Below are 20789 nucleotides of genomic sequence, written 5' to 3'. Positions count from 1 at the left end.
ATCAATCATCAATTAGAATAGACTTACTTCCAGTAAATGCTATCCAGCGAGCATATTTAGTCGCCTCTCTTCGCCAGTGGGAGGCCACTAGCAATCCACATGTAACAGTCAATGAAATAATGCCAAGAATAATGAAAAATAGCGTTGTGACCCATTCCGGGGGAAGCCGGGGTGGGATACAAGTCCGGTCACGTCCATGAATAGTTTGACACTGTCGCACAAGGCCAACCGTGAGGGCACCTGCAAAAATTAAATATATAATTATTAGTACAATTATTTTCAAAAGTAGGTCAGTCACAAGAACCTGTATTATTTATTTTATAAAAACAAACTGTCTGCAAAGCATTTCTATTCCTTGCCAACCCTTCTAGAACTTTAAGCTATTGAGCACTTGAATAAAATCACTTTAAACCTCCATATGCCAGATTCAGTTACTGGCAGTGGTGATGAGTTACTGTAAGAAGATGGCAATGGCAAAATGTGTCACTATCTTACTACAGGAAATGAATGCACAGAGAGGATAATCGCACATGCGATTGGTGATTTTTATTCAATGTTACAGGTCTTCCACCAACGTAAAACTCAGTAAACTAAGATCACCCAAAAAATAGCATATCTTATCAAGCATTAGCATAGACAATAGGTCTCGCCCTTTAGGACCTTAGAAGTGTTTAGCAATGCAGCACATTATCGTCGGTGCTACAGCTTCTACTGTTACTTCGTGTGCCACTGGTGAACGGACACACACACCCAATGTCAGACTTTCGTTCTATTTAATGAACACTGGAAATGCAATTCATGCCCAAGTAGGGCAAGTCTGCAACTTAAAGGAATGTAAATGATGCCTTCACTAACTGCACCAGACGGCGATGCAAGAAAACAAGCTTATACTGATTAATGGCAGGAGTAACATGATGCATGTTACTTGATTATTTAGCGGAAAAGTACCTCTAGGTTGTTTAAGATGACTTCTTTGCCTTGTGTGAGAAACAGAAAGACAGCTTTAGGAAACACTACTGAGATGTTTGTGGAGTACCGCATTTGATTGAGCAGAGCCTTCAGTGCTTCACTGAAAAGAGTGCTTGTGTTACTATTACAGCGGGAAAATTATACTCAGTACGGTAAGAATAAGTTGGTTATGGTGACGAGTTAATGGTCCGGGATATAGACCTGATCCTTATTTGTATATTATGAGCGGTGACAAAGGAAGCAGGTCTGAAATATTTATGTGAAAAACATATGTTAAATCCAACAGGCCTAACGATGGATTGGTATTACATTCTTGTCAAAGTCTAAAGACCAGCATTTGGTTACATTGTTTCTCGTAGATTATCATAGTAGGCAAGCATTTTGGGGTTGGTTAATCCACCTGACAGAGCCTGGTGGTAGAAGATCTGAACTATACTAACCCTTGTTAGACCCTCTTAAGAGAGCTTTTATACAGTTTTGCCATTTCTAATTGGGTACATATTTTTAACTTTATGACAGGATGCTTGCCTTGTGGCAAAGCTTACACTTAATGCGGTAGGCCTGAACTGGTTATGGCGACAAGCTAATGTGGAACCTACAGGCACAATTGCTTCTTAGGATAAAGTTATGTCAGATGCAATTGGTCTTGTCTGTTTACTACAAAAAGTGACCAGAATGGCAGTAGACCCGAGGCCTGTTTATTATTAAAAGCATATGTAAAAGCCTATTGGCTTTTAAAGGAGGATTGTTATTACTACATGTTCAAGCCTATAGGCTGGTATTTTAATACCTGAAGTCCGATATTCCTTTACCTTTTTGGTGTTGGTCACCCCCTTTGGCAAACTTGGAGGGTCGAAGATTTGATAAACCCCTTTAGGAGAGCCGGATGGGTTTAGTTGTCTGTCAGGCTTTTAAATCAAATAAATGTATTAAAAAATGTATATATCCAGATACATGCATACATGTACATACCCTGGGGGCTTTTAGGCCAACCCTATTTTGCCACTGCTCGGTTAGATCCTCATTCATATTTGGCTTAGGACAGGATAATGCAAGGCACAATGAATCAAAGTGACTGCACTCGAATTGAACGCATGAGAACATATCCTGAAAACAGTGTGGTACAGTGCCTGAGATTGTAGGCCAAATTACTTTGTCATTTTCTCTTGTTGTAAACCCCTTACCATTTCTTTACTTCTGCTTTTTTAATGTTGTGTTTAAAATCGTTCTGCGGCCGTCTTTTTGGAAGCATCGGTCTTAACATTTCTTACCATTAGTGCAAGATTAGCTCAGAAGGCGGCTCAGTAATTTACTTTATTTTTGCATTTAGACCTCTGCGTACAAAATTTAAAACGTTTTTTTTAGCAATTTAGAAACCCAGCTAAGTGGGGAATAGAAGGAGTGTTAGTACACAGCTCATTAGTTAGTGCCTCTGCAAGGTCTCCCAGCAACCACTGAGGTAGTAAGTCTGAGGGATCTCTGCTGAAAAGCTGGTGCTTTGCTGAACTAATGACTTTCAGACAAACCTTTAGTTGATGAATTGGGAAGGCAACATGTCCAGACTTGTGCAAAGCTTGCAAACTCACTCGATGCCTTGGGTTCCGGGATTCTGGTGAGTGGACCGAAACGAAGCAGTTGACATACATCTCACTGTAAATATATGCGCTTTCATCTTTTGTTTTCGGAGTACCAAGCAAAAAAGTGGTACTGTTACATTAGGGCATTTACTAATCGGACTGGGGAGCAGTTTTGGAAAATAGTACGTCAGAGTCTAGGAAAGAGTAAAAACAGGGGCCTTCTTTCTAGAGAATTCACGGTCATTGATCTTGGCATTATTGCGAGTGTTATACTTTGAGGCAGAAAATTAATCCATTGATTGATGGCTGAATTATTAATTTCTTTCATTCTAGTCAGGAACTGTGATTAAATCGGTGACCACTAATCATCGAAAAACAAAAATTGGTGTTGGACCGCAAAATGCAGCCATACATCCACTTAGAGCCGACCCATCCCCTCTTTCCCCAGCAAATGCCGACTGCTCCTGGTAACTGCAAGGAGGCCCATGACAGGGTTCATCAGAGTGCCTCTTTGCCCACCAACCCTACCACTCACAAAAAAACTGGGGAGACCAGGAAAAATATGCAAAATGAGCAAGACACTAGGGACTCTGGCCATTTAAGAGAGGTAAACCACCCAAGTTTCTGCCGAGATGCCAGCAGAGTGCAGCTTGCAAAATCACAGCCAACAAGTACCTAGACTTGACCGATCGAGCTAAAGCCAGGTGCTGCACAGGTCAATGATGCACAAGATTATACTTCTTCGAAGACCTGTCCATCCAACACCTTGTACTCTAACATCCCAATTGTTCCTCCCGATCCCCCGCCCCCCAAAAAAGTGAGTGCTGCTCTTTTTAGGTCTCGCCTAGCTATTGCGTTTACGCAATCGCTATGCGAGACTCTAGTAAGAGGGGCATTTCAAAGTGCTCCCAAAAGTGGATTGCATGGCGAGCACGCGCACAATCACGTGCATCGTGCCGCCATGCAATCCGTTTGGGGAAGCGCTTGAGCCCACTGGCGCGTGCACGTGTAGCCACAGCCTCGGCATCATACTTCAAAGGGTTCGCTCCCCCGCCTGGAATGCGCTCCCCCACCCCAGCATGCCGAGAGATTTTTCCTCATGGCGCCTCTCACAACTGTCCCTCCCCCACCACAGGGATAGTCTCACGGATGCATTGCCATCCATCGATTTCACTTTCATGCCTGTGTTCTCTTTGCCTTTCAGCACACAGCCCGCCCTCTCCCCCCCTCCGTGTTTTCTTGCAGCTTTGCCCAGATCAGAGTCTCAAACAACCAAAATAATAAGTTTGCCCTGCACGCTTTCTGCGCTTACAAAGTTAACATATGCCGCGCTCATTCCCTTTTCATCCTTCTAAGGTCGATAACATTAGCTCCATTAATTCTGCGTCTAAGGATTTAAATAACCATATGTTTTCTTGCAACTTTAGGCACTTCACACACACAGCCCCACTGCTCACACACACAGGCATCAAGGCAGCAACAGAATGCTCTGAGCCCCACCAGTGTTTGCCACACACACACATGCCTCTCGCATCTCGTGTTTTCTTCCAGCTTTGGCCCGTGTTCTCTTTGCCATGCAGCACTCAGCTTCTCCGTAGCCACCATTTAACGGCCATCCTGCCGTAAACACCATTTAACTACCATCCTTTTAAATGAAATAAAAGAATTGCCTCTAAGGGTTTAAGGAACCATAGAAATACAAGGCAAGGCAACATGCACTCCGAACGCCACTCAGAGCCACATAATTACATGCCACATAACTACAATGCACTCAATACAACAGACACTCCAAAAACCACTCAGCGCCACATAATTACACACCACATAATTACACTACACTCAATGCCACATGCACTCCAAATAAGACAGTGCCAATTACAATGCAAACAATGCAAGATACTCAAAATAACACTTAATGCCACATAATTACACGCCACTAAAATCAACATACACTCCACACAAAACCACTCAGTGCCACATAATTATATTCTACATAATTACACTCTATCGCCCTCACTCTCTAGCTCATCTATCTAGCTCATCTATCTAGCTCATCTATCTAGCTCATCTATCTAGCTCATCTATCTAGCTCATCTATCTAGCTCATCTATCTAGCTCATCTATCTAGCTCATCTATCTCTCAATCTGAATATTGCACTCTATCTATCGCATTACCACAGCATCACTTAGCACCACCACAGCATCACTCAAGGGAACCACTACATCACTATGCGCTACCACAGCATCAATTAACGCCACAGCATCACTCAACACCACCACAACATCACTCACCGCCACCACAGTATCAATCTGTACAACCATTCAACAACAACTGCCTCTAATATGTTCTCTCAATATTTAGGCTTTATTACAAATGGCACAAAAAAAATGATATTTAACTTCTGTTCTTGGATTTTAGGCGCAATTAAATACACTAAACATAATCTTCACAAGAGTTAGTAACAAAAGTTTGAACGATTGCCATTATAATTTACATTAACTTTTATTTAAGTATTAATTATTTGCAAAAATTAAAAGCCATTCTTATTTGTAATATCAATACATCTAGGTCACGTAAATACAACACATATTGCATTAGAAATGCTATAGGTGTCACATTTGCAACAGTTAAAACTATTGACATTGTACATGAGAAAGCTAGTAATTTCAACATTTTAAATACCAACACAAATAAAAAATTAGTCAATTTACAATACAAAAAGCTCAAACTTTCCTAATGCGAGACCTATTGCATTGCAAATGCTTGTTGTTTAAGGGTCTGGGGAGCAGCTATGTCTGCCATAAACAAAGCCCAAACATACCACATCCCGATTTGCTGGTCCATCCTCCAAGTCACGGACTTAAGATTACCTTTCAGTACTATGTTATTTCCTTGTAGTTGTGTGACCTAACCTACTGCCATCCGTTTTATTTTAAATTCAATTGTCGGGCGCTTTGTTATTTTCATTTATGTTCACCAATTTCCCTTTAATTCCTAATATCTGCATGGGCAAGGGGTTCACTCTTCTCAGTAGGAATATCTGGTCCCAAGTATGGTTTTTCTTTTGTCAGAATGCGGTTTAGTTTTTATTTAAAAAAACAAAGGCTGTGAGATCCAATTTCTCATGATAACGTTTTCCCTTCTTGTGACCACAATCTAGGGTGAAATGTATTGAGACAGGCCACACTGTCCTGCCAGCCATCACTTGCACCAAGTACCTTTTCGTGCCTTTATCAAGGCAAAACAAAAAGCACTGGCAAAAGGTCATTTCTTGGCAAGCTGGTGCAAAGGTCAGTTTAAAAAAATAAAATAAAAGAGCACATGGTGCAAAAATATAAAGAAAATCTGTTGCTTAAAAATGACGGTGGGTGATGTGCATCTATCTTGGATTTTAGACCAGCTCAGGATCCTTCTAAAAGAAGGAAAACGATCAGTCGTGACTACCCATCTGTCTTCCTACAAATGCAAAGAAATTGCACTATCTGGCTTGTATGTAATTTTTATCTGCTTGGCAAACACACTATTTTCCTCCTTAGAGGCTTCAATTTGAAAAGCCTGCTAAAGAAGTCACTTTTTTAACTACATCTTTTTCCATATGGGTGACCAACACGAGAGCACCTGGATGTGTTGCAGTGCACGGATGCGGAGAGTGTGTGAGAGTGTGAGAGTGTGAGAGTGTGAGAGTGTGAGAGAGAGTGAGAGAGAGTGAGAGAGAGTGAGAGAGAGTGAGAGAGTGAGAGTGTGAGAGTGTGAGAGTGTGAGAGAGTGTGAGAGAGTGTGAGAGAGTGTGAGAGAGTGTGAGAGAGTGTGAGAGAGTGTGTGAGAGTGTGTGAGAGTGTGTGAGAGAGAGTGTGAGAGTGTGTGAGAGTGTGTGAGAGTGTGTGAGAGTGTGTGAGAGAGAGTGAGAGAGAGTGTGAGAGAGTGTGAGAGTGTGAGAGTGTGAGAGTGTGAGAGTGTGAGAGTGTGAGAGAGAGTGAGAGTGTGAGAGTGTGAGAGAGTGTGAGAGAGTGTGAGAGAGTGTGAGAGAGTGTGTGAGAGTGTGTGAGAGTGTGTGAGAGTGTGTGAGAGTGTGTGAGAGTGTGTGAGAGAGTGTGAGAGTGTGTGAGAGTGTGTGAGAGTGTGTGAGAGAGAGTGAGAGAGAGTGAGAGAGAGTGAGAGAGAGTGTGAGAGTGTGTGAGAGAGAGTGAGAGAGAGTGAGAGAGAGTGAGAGAGAGTGAGAGAGAGTGAGAGAGAGTGAGAGAGAGTGAGAGAGAGTGAGAGAGAGTGAGAGAGAGTGAGAGAGAGTGAGAGAGAGTGAGAGAGAGTGAGAGAGAGTGAGAGAGAGTGAGAGAGAGTGAGAGAGAGTGAGAGAGAGTGAGAGAGAGTGAGAGAGAGTGAGAGAGAGTGAGAGAGAGTGAGAGAGAGTGAGAGAGAGTGAGAGAGAGTGAGAGAGAGTGAGAGAGAGTGAGAGAGAGTGAGAGAGTGAGAGAGAGTGAGAGAGAGTGAGAGAGTGAGAGAGAGTGAGAGAGAGTGAGAGAGAGTGAGAGAGAGTGAGAGAGAGTGAGAGAGTGAGAGAGTGAGAGAGTGAGAGAGTGAGAGAGTGAGAGAGTGAGAGAGTGAGAGAGTGAGAGAGAGTGAGAGAGTGAGAGAGAGTGAGAGAGAGTGAGAGAGTGAGAGAGTGAGAGAGTGAGAGAGAGAGAGAGAGAGAGAGAGAGAGAGAGAGAGAGAGAGAGAGAGAGAGAGAGAGAGAGAGAGAGAGAGAGAGAGAGAGAGAGAGAGAGAGAGAGAGAGAGAGAGAGAGTGAGAGAGAGAGTCATTACGAGCACAGCATCTTCATAAGGACAAACATAAAGTAAGCATTTTAGTGAATACCCTCGGAAGCTAGCTGGCCTGAAAAAAAAAGTGTTTGTTTTTGAGTAACACAATGTTTTTTGTAGTGCGAGAGTCCATTTTAATTCCCGTTGGGTTTCCTTCTAGCGAAAGAAAGATAACCTTGCTCTGTGACGTCTTACCTACTTGCAAAGGAGGATCCTCCATGCACCAGAATCTCACATTTTATATGTGTAACAAGTTCATGGAGTGCAAGTATAGGAGACGCCGACGAGTGGATTTTGTTCAAATAATGGACCTAGCGCTTTGCAATTATTTTTTCCTTTGTCTGTTTTTGAAGACAATGAAGCACCAAATGTAGCACCACAACAGTAAATAATACATAAGAGGTAGTTTCTATAAGGCAGGTGAAGTATCGAGAAGTTCAGGATACCTCATATGGGGCTTCAGGCACATGATAACACTGCACAGAAACCCTAAAGAACTGTACAGCTCTTGATGTGATCACCAGAACTGGATACAATATACCAGATGTGGGTCCACGGTTTACAATGTATATCTGTAAGAAAAACCAACTTTCCTGCTACTTTATCATCTTCCCTTTGCACCACAGTACTCTATATGCTCTCCTTCTCTTCCACAACATATCGATTACCCTCTTTGAGGCTACCCAACATAAGAACTAGGACAATTGATTGCTGCACTTCTGCTGCCATGATTTATCTTTGTTTTTTGTTAATTAAGCCAGCTAAAATGTTTTCAGTGGTAAAAAAAAAAAAAAAAAGGTACAGGCATATTACACGAGACAGTCTATGGCGGATGGGTGTAATTGCGTTTCCCCAGTGTCTTCGATGTGGCGTGGAGGAGGGAACCTTCCTCCATACTGTCTGCATGTGAGGTTGCAAATCGCTACCATGTTTTTTGCGAGTGGTGACCTCTTGTCTTGCTCGGGTTCTATCTTGGGAGATTACTCTCAACCGTAAATTGATCCTTCTACAAAGTACAGAGGTGATTGGTGGGAGCCAATTTTAAACACCTACTATTCCTCTGGTTTACATCGGCTAAAAAGGGACATAGCCCAAAGGTGGAAGGCTGAGACGCCATGGTTGGTGGCATTTTGGAAGAAAGCAATGGATCATTGCATCCGATTAGAGACAGCAGTTTTTCAGGCAAGGGACTGCCCTGAAATGGGCAGATTATAGGGGTATATTTTTATCACAAGTGCAACATACTTCAGTTCAAATCAGCACAAATACAATCAGCCAGGGGCGAGCCTGGACTATGGGTCTTCTAAAATTTCAAGTATTTGATCAGAAACATGTTGTGGACATATGAAGCTATGGGAAGTAGTTGGGATGTACCTGTGCCTAGTTCTTTCTTTTACGTTTTACTTTTTTCATTGAGACTTTTGTCAATTACAATATTGAATTTATATGAAGGCCGCTCAGGCATCGATGTACCTTTAAAATACAATAAAATTTGTTGTGAAAAGAAAAAATAAAGTCATTATGTGCAACACCTCACCAGTAACAATGCACAAAGTCTGCAATCTAAAACAAGCATTAGCAAACTCAAAACGTCTGGCCTCAGCAAACGTACATGTTTTAAAAAAAATCATAAGCATATACATTTTGTAAACCCAGCTTCTGTGAGCCCTAAACAGCCCAGAGAGCAAGGCCAAAGGAATTGAGGTAAGAGCAGACAGACGCAGAGATACACACACATACATCCAACCCAAGTGTGAATATAGATTGATTAATCTGTTTTTTGTTGTTTAAATTGTATTCGAGTGTGCTGCAGCACTTGCTTTGGAATGGTGAAACAAGGTTTTTTGAAGTGTGAAAAAAACATTTAGAGACTTTACATTAGGCCTTACCAGCAGGATTGAACGGCAACGTGTATGGAGCTAGTCTGTACTCAAGGAGATAGACAGCTGAACAGCATTTCCTTACCCCTCTGCACAGAAGTTTCTGGTTAAGTGATTAGGCCAGTCACTTGAGCACGCCTTCCTCCTGCCATCACACTTTGCACAGCCCCTTAAGTTTAGGGAAGGTAGCCATCTCCATTTTGTAGACAAAGGTCAACTTAAAAAGGTGATAAGAGAAGGCACTTTCTGCTACGCAAATCCACTGTAAAGCTGCTGTTTTTATGTATGTGTGAGACTGCTTAAATGTATTTCCTGGTTTTCCCCAAATTGTACTAAGTGGACTATAAAAAGGACACAGCACATGAGATAATGACAACTTCAAAAAAACGAAAACACAACTTAAACTACAACACAAATAGAGAAAATTCAGAGAACAGATAAGAGCATGCAATGGCACTATAACAGAGCCTACTTGCAAACCACAAAAAGACACCAATACTCCACGCACAAAACTGAAGAACACTGCTCTTCCAAAGAACTCCATATAATTCTAACAGAATTCAACAATTGAGTGCGCCTAAACAAAAACACCTTCACAAGATCTTCACTGAATTAATCTAAAAAAAGTACAAACATTAAAAATTACCTGAAGGACAAAGTGGACAACATCTTAAAACAGAAAAGCACCAATATCTAGCCATCCATCCATCTATCCATCAATCAATGCATACCCTCAATAACTGTTCACAAAAAGACTTCGATATTATAATTGCAGCCAGACTATCCGACAGAGCACCCCTAAGAATCTTTAAAGATATCTTTCGCTCAATCACTGCACGATAGGTAGCCAGATGCCTACACAACAAATCCCTGGAACTAAGTTCATTCCCACCGGAGCTCAAAACCTCCTACACCAGACCTTTCCTCTCAAAGAAACACCTCTACCCATCTGATCCTCCAAACTACAGGTCCATATCAAATGGGCCATTCATGGTGAACACAGTGTTTTATCAACTCTATCTTTACCAAACAGTATGGCTTACAAGAAGACCAACAGTCCAGTTTCAGACCAGGCAGAGGCAGTGTAAGCCATCATACTCTACGATGATCTAAAACTCAAAACGGAGTAGCTGCCTTATTACTACTGGATTTATCGGCTGCATTTGACAACGACCACCACCAAACGCTACTACAAAGAATTCTCAATATAGGAATCCGTAAAGATGCTTTAAAATGCTTTGTGTCTTATCTAACAAAGTGTAGTCTACCTACCGCCTTTCACATCACCTTCGCACACACAATACTGTGGGGTTCCTCAGGGGTCCAGGATATCCCCCTCCATTATTCAACATCTACTTAACGCACCCCCCCCCCCCCTTTCCAAATCAAAATAAATCACAACCTCACATGTTACAACTATGCAGAGGACACCCACATCATTTTAAAAACAGCCCAGAAGACTTAAACAAATCTAAACTCAATGTCTGCCTTTGTGCCACAAACACATGGATGATGAATAATCATTTTAACCTCAATACCACAAAGCAGAGATTATGAAACGCAGACAATGGCAAAACTACCAGCCACCCACCATATGACCCAAGGAACTTGAAGGCCCACTGACAGAATCAAGAAAAGTTAGAAACCTAGGAGTAACCATGGATTCAGACCTATCCTGGATACTGCATGCTACAAAATAGAACACTATGTTGCATCTTTCCATATCCTGCATACCAACATAAACGGCAAGCCATACACACTTTTGTAATCTCGAAGCTTAACTATGCCAACAGCCTATAACATGGCGCACCGGCATCCATTATATGCAAAATAAATCTCAGCCAAAATGCTGTTGCAAGGTTTCTTCTCCGCCTTCACCCAAGAATGCATGACTCCAGCCCTGCAATTGCTCCACCGGCTAATGGGTAATGTTAAAGGTACTCTGCATTGTCCACAGAGCCGCCCAAGGAAAAAGACTTCTATACCTACAAGTTAAAGGCAAGCACTACTAACCAAACAGAACACTGCACTCCAGGCTTACACCACTTATCATACCACCTAACCATAAGAAATCCATAGGAGGCACGGCTTCCTCAGTACAATCCACCACCTTCAAGTTGGTACTAAAAGCATCCAGGACCATATACACTTTAAGACAGTTAAAAACGTGGTTACTTCCTAGATTTGTACCTTTTACCTGTGAAATTCACAATAAGTTATCTTATATGAGGGTTGCCCATCACCAGACGTGTACAGTCAAACGTCCCCATATGAACGGGCATTGAATAACTGAAGAGATCAGTCACAAATTACTGGACAATTTTGTAGGACGTTAATATAATCCATTCACTACATGTCCCAAATATCAATACAAGCAAACCACATCTATAAATCTTACATAGACATTTGGATATAGGATCATAAGAAAAAAATGCCATCCCCAGAGATCTCTCCACTTCTCAAACCTTGCCAACACGGACCACAACTAACTCTAAAATCTCAGATTGGACAACTTAGTGAAGGAACCAGATAAGCACACTATCACATGAAATAACACAGAGACCTGCAGAGTTGTTCAAAGCTACCAGCATGCTGAAAAGCATAAAACTGTGCCTCCACCTCATACACTTCATCATCCATCACACTGCTACGTTTTGCGTCCCAGAACACGATAACCTGACCAGTCATCACACATGACACAAAACACTTCCCTCATAGGATAAAAGCAAAAACATCCTTCCAACCACACAACCTCACGTGGTGCAGCGAGCTACTCAAGTATGCAAGCGCTTCAGCAGCCTACATAGGTGGTAGTAAGTGCTATATAAATGCTACAATACAATACGCAAACAAAAGAAAGAAAAAAAAGAAAAAAAAAAAAAAGGTGTGCCCATTAGCCCAGCCTACAACCCTTTGACTGAAACTCACTCATTTTTAGATGGCTGTGCATAGGCCAGATTTTTTTTTTTTTTTAAATAGATCTTTATTTTACAATTAATAGAACAAATGCAATCACATTCTTGTGTGGCAGCACTCCATACAATTTACAGCTCGACTGGATCCGGATTACTGTAGTGCGCACCATTATATAAAAGATTCACAATATACACTCTGTGACTTAGCTTTACATTGGTAATTTCCCATTTAAATGAAAACATACCTAAACCCCGCCACATCCCACCTCACTCCTGTGGCGCAGTCAGAACACCACCACATAACTGGACATCTGCATGTTTCTACTTTAACAGAGCTAACTGCAGTCAGGGCAGATGTTTTGCTTTTGCGCAGGTACATCTAGATGCTTCATCAATCAACGTTTAAACATATGTATGGTAAGTGAAATGATTCTGGGCAGTGCCCGGTTCATGGCGGACATTCATTTGCTTTACCGTCCAGTGCCAACAATATGGTGTTGGAGTCATCAATAAAGGCGAATTTACTATTTCTTCTGCATAGGGCTGCCATGGTGGCCACCTTTACACTAACTCCTTTAATTACACTGAGTAGCCATTTTTTTTTTAATATTTAGGGCAGCCCTGGCCTTACTGCAATGTTTCTTTTGGTTGCCATCAAGGAGAGGTCTATAAATCTACAGATCTGCTGGAGCAGTTTAGGTCTACGGCACTGGTCCAAAAGGCACTATAATGGTTCTAGCTATACGATTCTCTTTTTTCATCTCCCCAATTGAGTTTTCTACTCTCTGCCAGACACTTGGATGTGGCAGCATTCCCACACCACATATGGTAGAAATGAGCCGGTGACTGTACACATCTCGGACACAAATCATTAACCCCTTGATACATCCTAGATATCCTGCAGGGGGTTGGGAACGTCTTGTGTGTATAATAATTTGTGTAAGTGTTTTAATATCTTGACCACATGTTTCTTTGGTCAAGTCACACCCCAGTGAGGCCTCAGGTCAACCTAGAATGTGTTGTCTCCACATAGAAGGCTGGAGCCAGCATACCCCACAGGAGGGTCACAAGCGTGAGAAGACATGCAAGTAGTTCAGACACTGGAGGGTAATCGGGTGTGTTGGATCATGTCAGTCTTGCAGTTTCCAGTATGTGGCATGGGACAAAAATTGTCCCCCATTTGAACCAGTCTGTTCGCATAGGCTTCGAATAGTATGAAGGCTCCATCTACAAGTAAGTCACTCATTTTGTGAATCCCGGCCTTCGTCCATAACAGTCTGTCTACAAGCCCCAGCAAAGCAGTTAACTTGGGTAGGCACCACAGCGGTAGCTCTGGGAAGTAAAGGACAGCCCCTCCTTTTGCTCTAGTATAGTGTTGCAATAATGTTCAATGATGGCAAGTTCATGAAGCAAGGAACCCCCGCCCCCCCAAGCATTTTTATTGGCCAGATCAGCTGAGCAGCCAAGTAATAAGCTTCAAGATTAGGGAGGCCTATAAACAGCCGTTTCCCCCGTGCCAATGAGAACATCTTATTGATTGAAGATTCTCTTACACTTCCCAGCCAAGACCAGGTCCGAGAGCAGATAGTTCAGGTACCTCTAGAAAGGGCGTCGGAAGAACGCTGGAAGAGCGGACCCTAGGCCAGATCTAAAACGATTATAGCATTTACAACTGCTGCGCTTGCATTGTCCTAAAATAAACAGAAGACGACGGGTGTTCTAAAACTTACAAGGGTTTGCTTGGCGACTGAAAAGAAAGCTTCCCATTGTGTTTAGCCTGCAATGAAAATCTTCACACACTAGGGATATGGTTCAACCATAAATCAGGCAGATTCTGACACAACTGCAATACCTCAAGCATACAAAAAAGGCCAAAAATAGTTTGATCACGTGTTAAAGTCATTAGCTGGTCTGCAAACTACAGCAAAAAGCTACTGTGCTGAAAGCGCGTAAACTCCATCATTGTTCTTAATTGCTGGCTTAGTTCAATAATTCCGCTTTCACGTGCAGCTAAAATCAAACGAGTGTAATCGTATTTGAACATTTTAAAGAGACAACAAGCGTTGGCAAAGCCAAAAGGTTTCACCTATCCTTGGACTACTGGCATTGTCAATATAGATTTGACTCGAAGTAAATAAAAGCAAAGCGATACGGCACAGCCAACATTCACTGCGCTGCTGTGCAACATCTTTAAAAAACATTAACAAAGCAAAATAGTGTTGCACAAGCTATTAAGTTTTGTTAATGTTTTTGTGCCCTTGTGTAATGTACTGGCGCTTATGTAAAATTCTACAATACCTTTGGATCAAGTAATCGCTATATAAACCTTCAAAATATATATATCTACAACGGGGGAGTAGGGTGGGAAATAAAGGCAGGGTGAGTGGGTTTAAGAACGACGGCGTGGGGGTGCTGAAAAGGGGGTAAAAAAGCATCTGGAGGAGCCTGCGGTCAGTGGAAGGACACTGACCACAGGAAGCAGTAAATGGTCCATGTTCCACAGCAAGGCCAAGAAGTCTGAAGACAAGGAGGAAGGCAGAGGCTAGGAGGAGGTGCCAACCAATTGGAAGGAAGTTACCGAGAGTGATGTGGGAGCCAACCAATGGTAATTAAAACTAAATAATGGGCAGCCTCTAAGCAGAGTTCAAGTTTTTTTTATTTTTATTTTTTACATGAGATTTTGCAAGCACAGTGCAGCACTGTGCAGGTGAAACCAAAAAATAAAAACCTTAAGAGCATCCAGGTAAGTTAATAAAGCATACTAATGGTTAAACAAATTGAATGGAAAAATAGGGAAAACCCGTGATTTAACTGCTGAAAGGCAAAAGGGCACTGTTGAGGTATGTAAACTAAGTACATCTTCCAACATGCTTGTCCTCACAAAGTAGTTATTCTGAAAAATGACTACAATCAAAGAGGCAAATTCAACACTTCTGAGTCTAAAAGAAACATCAGCGACAGTGGGGGACAAAAGCAACAGAAAAAGACCGACTCCATGAGCCAATTCAAATATTTGACTGCGAGTAGATGTGGCTTACTTAGGTCCAATGCTCTCCATTTATTGCCCCACCACTGGGCCGAATAGAGGGACAACTGGTAGACAAGATGTTTATTTAGTTCTCACCTACCCACTGTGTGGTCTCTGTCTCTGAAGAGCCCGACTCTCCACTGGAGCGAGGAACTTGCATCGAAAAAGCAGGCACTTTTTTTCTGGCACAGCCGCCCCTGCCCCAAGCACCAGAGTCAGCCAGTTGTCCCTGCTGACCAGCCACCTCCAGCCAGCATTTGCTAAATATGCATTTGAGGGCGGGGAAGGGATGGGGTTAAAAAAAAGATTTTTTTTAACTAAGTGGCAAACAGGCCTGCAACTCAAGTGTCATTATATTGCCTGCAGGGTGGCATGTGTTATAAAAAGTAAAAAAATAAAAAAGTTATAAAAAAAGACATTTCAGAGACCTAATATAGCTTAAGAAAAAGGGTCTGCGATTTGCCCAAAGAAGGTCAAATAATTAAAACAGTGGGGTCTGTAGTCATCTGCCAAACCCCTGCTCCCACACCAAGCACAAGTATACATGGCCCACCCCCTTCCCCTCCCAAATGCTCCAAATAACATACTTTTGGGTGGTGGAGAGACTACTTACACAGTGTCTCTACAACCAACAGTAAGCCAAATGTATGTTACGTCCAAGGTGGGCCCTCTAACCCCATACCAGTCAACCCTCTTTTTACTTACATTCACACACCTAACAAAATGCCTCAATGGACTTAAATGGGTTTACCCAATCACCCATCACTTACCCATAAGCAAGCTGGTACTCTGTGGGACCCTCGTCGCCTCTACCCTACCCAAAGCACCAGTGCCCCATTCATTCCCACCACCTAAAGTGAACCTGAACACACTATGGGCTCCAGTTACCTCTCACCATCCAAATACTTCTGTCCAACTCACCACCCAAAAAATAAGCTGGGACCCCAGTGGGCCCCTAGCCACACCTCCCCAGAAGAATGCAAGTTGGGATAGACTGTGTGCAGTCAACCCTTCCCTACCCAAAACAACTGTGACCATCCCCACCAATGAAAAGTAAGCAGGTCCCTTGGCGGGCTTGTAGTCACGACTTCCCCATACCCGTCAACTCACCCGCTTTTAGTGTGTCACCCTCATTTTACTTTCAATCACCCACCTGACAAACAAAATGCCCCACAGTCTTAAATGGGGTTATCTGCTTTTCAAATCCAATTTTGAACACCGTGCTCTTTTCACCACCACCATTGCCGCCTTCCTCGCACCCCACGCCATCACCTCCACTGACTACTTAGTCATCGGAGACCTCCACCTCGACAACCGCCGCAACCCAGACTCCACCGCCCTCCTGGAGAACCTCGGACTGAAGCAGCTCATCACCACCCCCAAGGCCGGACACACCCTTGACGTCAACTCCGCCGCCACAGAAGTACACCACTGGATCTACAGCTGCAGAGACAAGTTCGCTCACCTCCGCCGGCCCAACAGCAAACGCCCTCTGAAGGTTGCCTGGTTCTCCACCGACATCCAAGAAGCTAGACGCTCATGCAGACGGCTTGAGAAACGCTGGATAAACAGCAAAACCACGAGGACCAGTCCACCGACAAGCACGCCATAACAGATTACCACCAACTCACAAGAACCACCAAGATGCCCTTCATCAGGAACAAAATCCTCACCAACACCACATACTCAAAGGAACTCTTCAACATCATACAGCAGTTCACCAAACCTCCCAGAGAAGCCACTGACATCACACCATCCCAGGACCTCTGCAACAAACTCAGCTCTCATTTTCACCTAAAGATCAAGGCCCTCTACGACAATTTCAAACAGACTCCAGAAATCACCCTTCCCTCCAGCAATGGCAGCCAGCCCACCATCACCACCTGGGTAACGATCACCACCGAAGACACCACCACAACCATGAAAAATACCCACTCAGGAGCCCCCCCACAGACCCTTGCCCGCCACACATATTCCACAGAGCCACCATCAGGCCCGAACTCTGCACCATCAACGCCACCTTCGAAGTCGGCATCTTCCCCGACGACTGGAAGCGGGCTGATGTCAAGCCCCTCCTCAAGAAACTCTCAGGCCGACCGACAGACCTGAAAAACTCCCGGCCTATATTTCTCCTTCCCTTCACAGCCAAAGTCTCCGAAAGATTCGTCAACACACAACTAACCACCTTAATCGAAGAGAACGCAATACTCTACACTTCCCTTTCCAGATTCCGCAGCAACCACAGCACTGAGACCGCACTCCTCGCCGCCACTGACATCTGCATGCTACTCCGCCAGGAACACACACCGCGGTCCTCATCCTGCTAGACTTCTCCGCTGTCTTCGACACAGTCTCCCACCGCACTCTGGCAAACAGACTCCACGAAGCGGGCATACATGGACTCGCCCTAGACTGGACTCGCTCTTTCCTCACCGGCAGAACCCAACGGATTAGACTCCCACCCTCCCTCTCCGAGCCCACAGAGATCAGCTGCGGAGTACCCTAGGGATCCTCGCTCAGCCCCTTAACATCTACATGGCCCCCCTCGCCGCCATCATTAGACAGCATGGGCTGAGCATAGTATTCTACGCCGACTTCTCACTCGCGAAGAACTCCGAAGACACCAGACTCAGATTCCAAGAAGGAATGAAAGACGTTGTTGCCTGGATGAGCGACAGCTGGCTAAAACTTAACTCTGAAAAGGCGGAGGTCCTTGTACCCACCCCCTCCGCGTGGGACAGCTCCTGGTGGCCCTCCGCCCTTGGGAACCCACCCACCCGACGAACCATGCCCGGAACCTCTGCATCATCCTAGACTCCTCCCTAACCATGACCCGCAAGATGAACGCAGTCACCTCCACCTGTTTCAACTCCCTCCGCAAGACCTTCACGTGGATCCCACTCGAAGCCAGAAAGACCGTCAACCACGCCCTCATCCCCAGCAGACTGCACTATGGAAACACCCTCTATGCAGGAATCAACATATCCCTACTACAGACACACCAGACCATGCAAAACACCGCTGCCAGACTACCTCGGCACCCCACGACACAAGCACATGACCAAACACCTGCAAGACCTCCACCGGCTCCCCGTCGGAAAGAGAATAACCTTCAAGCTACTCACCCACGCCTACAAATCCCTCCACAACATTGGACCCAAATACCTCAACAAAAGAATCTCTTTCCACGCACCCAAAAGACACCTTCGCTCCGTCGACCTCGTCTTAGCAACGACCCCCCCGCATCAACAGAGCCGGGGGAAGAGCCTTCTCCCACATCGCAGCCAAAGCCTGGAACGAACTCCCAGACAACATCAGACGCTTCCCCCACCCTGCACAGCTTCAGGAAGGCCTGGCTTTTCATCCTCCCCTCCTCCGCCAGCACCTTGAGACCCTCAAGGGTCAGTAGCGCGCTTCGCAATCCCCCCGATTGATATTACCTTCCAAAAAGTATAATAAATAAAAGAATTTTAGTAACAAATGTCAGCAAAAATGCAGTAAAATGTCAGTTTTAATGCTGCAAAATTTGCTAATCTATGCCACAATAGGAGGTGAGGGGAGTCTGCTTAGTCTTGTAGCAATCCTGGAATTCAGTAGTAAGCTAGGAGTATGATGGACTTACTCCTGTAATTCAAGAGTAAGCCACAAATACTATAAGCCACAACTTTGTGAATCAGGCCCTTTATAATTCAAATCGCTTGTTTCAATATTAACACTAGTGTGGATGAAGCCTAGTTCTACATATTCTTTCTAAAATTGTTCTGGACAAGTCTGATCGGGTGCAGACACTGCCACAAAGCTAGAGTGCTCTTTCTGATGGACGGTAATGATGCCAAGAGTGAGGTTTCTTTAACCCCAATAGACTCTGAAAAGAAAATCTCACTTTTATACAGAATAACCTATGTTAGTGAGGCATAGTCATGTATACACTCTCGTGTAACTATGGGAGAGACAGTCCAAAGTATGCCATTACATACAGTAAAAGTGTGCCTAGGAAGATTCAAAATTTCAAGAAGCCTCGAGCATTTCCTTCATGCAGACTAAACTCAATTAAGTGCCTGCTATGCTTCAGGCTACCTAGGTCGGAATGCATGTCTCAAAAATAGTTCTGAGTGCAGTAAAGCTGCCAGTGGAAAAAAAAAACAACACACAAAATATAAAAATTGTTTTTCAAAAGTCGCCATTTGGCTCAGGTTAATGATGAACCTTGTGGAGGGACTGACAAAGCAATAAGTGTCAATCCTGAGTTGAAGCAAAAGGAGTAAGATCCATATTCTCAGGCTAGACTGGAGTCAACATTGATTCTTGAGTAATTCAGTTTGGGTGTTACTACTCACCACGGAGCTGTACTGCAACGCTGAGGAACGGAGCTGTATTGCCATTTCATTTAACGACCCAGTAGTCATTTGCTTTGTCGAAGCTGCTCTTGGTGCACACTGCGTAACATTGATTAAATAATCAGGATCGAGTGCAATGCAATAAGTCTCGCATGTGTCAGAATTAGAGCTATTAGCATTGTAAATGGCAAGTTATCGTATCTATGTGTTTTGGTTTGGAGTGTAGTGGATGCATGAACAGAGACACAGCTGCAGCACTGCCTAGAGAACTTAGAAAGAGGAATGAGTAACAAGAACAGAGAAGCAGGTTGCAGCACTGTGTAGAGGATTGAGAAAGAGGAATTACCACTGGGAACAGAGACAAAGATGCAGCACTGCCTAGAGGACTTAAAATGTGTGAATTTCCAACAGGACCAGAGTAGCAGCACTGTCTGGAAGACTTAGACTAAGCAATTACCGACGGGAGCTAGCAGCACTGCCTAGAGACTCAGAATGGGGAATTACAGACAGGACCAGAGTAGCAGCTAGCAGCAGTTGCATAAGATTTAGAATGAGGAACTACATCTGGAAAAAGAGGCACACCTGCAGCACTGCCTGGAGTACCAACAAAGGGGAATTACCACTGGGAACAGAGGCACAGCTGCCACATTTGTGAGCACAGAGAACAAGATTTACAGCCCTGTTTACGGAGCGAGTGAAACATAGTTGATTCTAAAAACGGAAAATTGGGTGAAAGGAAGCCAGCGAGTAAAGTCAGTGAGCCAGACTGTGTAGATCATAAGTGAAATCTAAGGTGCGATGGGGAGAACACACGGAGAAATGGTGGGTGGGAGGGGAACGCATTTACACTGGTCAACTGCTCGCATTGACAACATTTCCAGAACACAAGGCAGGCAATCGGAAAAATAGTGCACGAAACTAACTGAAATGGACAGAAGCAAAATGAGAACTGTAACAGGGCCAGTCGCTATGGGAGGGAACGACAGACTAAAAGGAGGGACAAATAGACACGATTTACTATTCAAAAGTAAGGAATTTAGAAAGGCACCCGGAATGACCAATGACAAGCGATGGCTTGAGGTCGATGTACTGAATACCCCATGCCTCACAGAGCAACGGATGCGCGCTGCGAGTTTCGACCCAAAGCGCCATCTACTACAGCATTTTTCCAGATTCGCAGAATTGGCATATGTTGAATTTTACAGTGAAGTTATTTAGCACTAGGAGTAGCAGGTTTATTTTTTAATAACTCGCATCATTTAAAGAAATTTTGTAGCACATTTAGC

At 43.8% G+C, this 20789-nt stretch overlaps 1 protein-coding gene across 1 annotated transcript in view; it reads right to left on the bottom strand.

Moving 5' to 3' along the window:
• Positions 1-20789, bottom strand: part of MOSMO (modulator of smoothened) — a 97531-nt gene that overhangs the window by 40583 nt on the left and 36159 nt on the right. Inside the window, exon 2 of the mRNA XM_085629117.1 lies at positions 28-240. Within this exon, the coding sequence (XP_085485243.1) occupies positions 28-240 (213 nt within the window). The remainder of the gene's footprint in view (positions 1-27; positions 241-20789) is intronic.

The sequence above is a fragment of the Triturus cristatus genome, chromosome 10, assembly GCF_964204655.1.
Source record: "Triturus cristatus chromosome 10, aTriCri1.1, whole genome shotgun sequence".
In the NCBI taxonomy this organism is placed as follows: Eukaryota; Metazoa; Chordata; class Amphibia; order Caudata; family Salamandridae; genus Triturus; species Triturus cristatus.
This window is presented reverse-complemented; position numbering and strand designations above follow the sequence as displayed.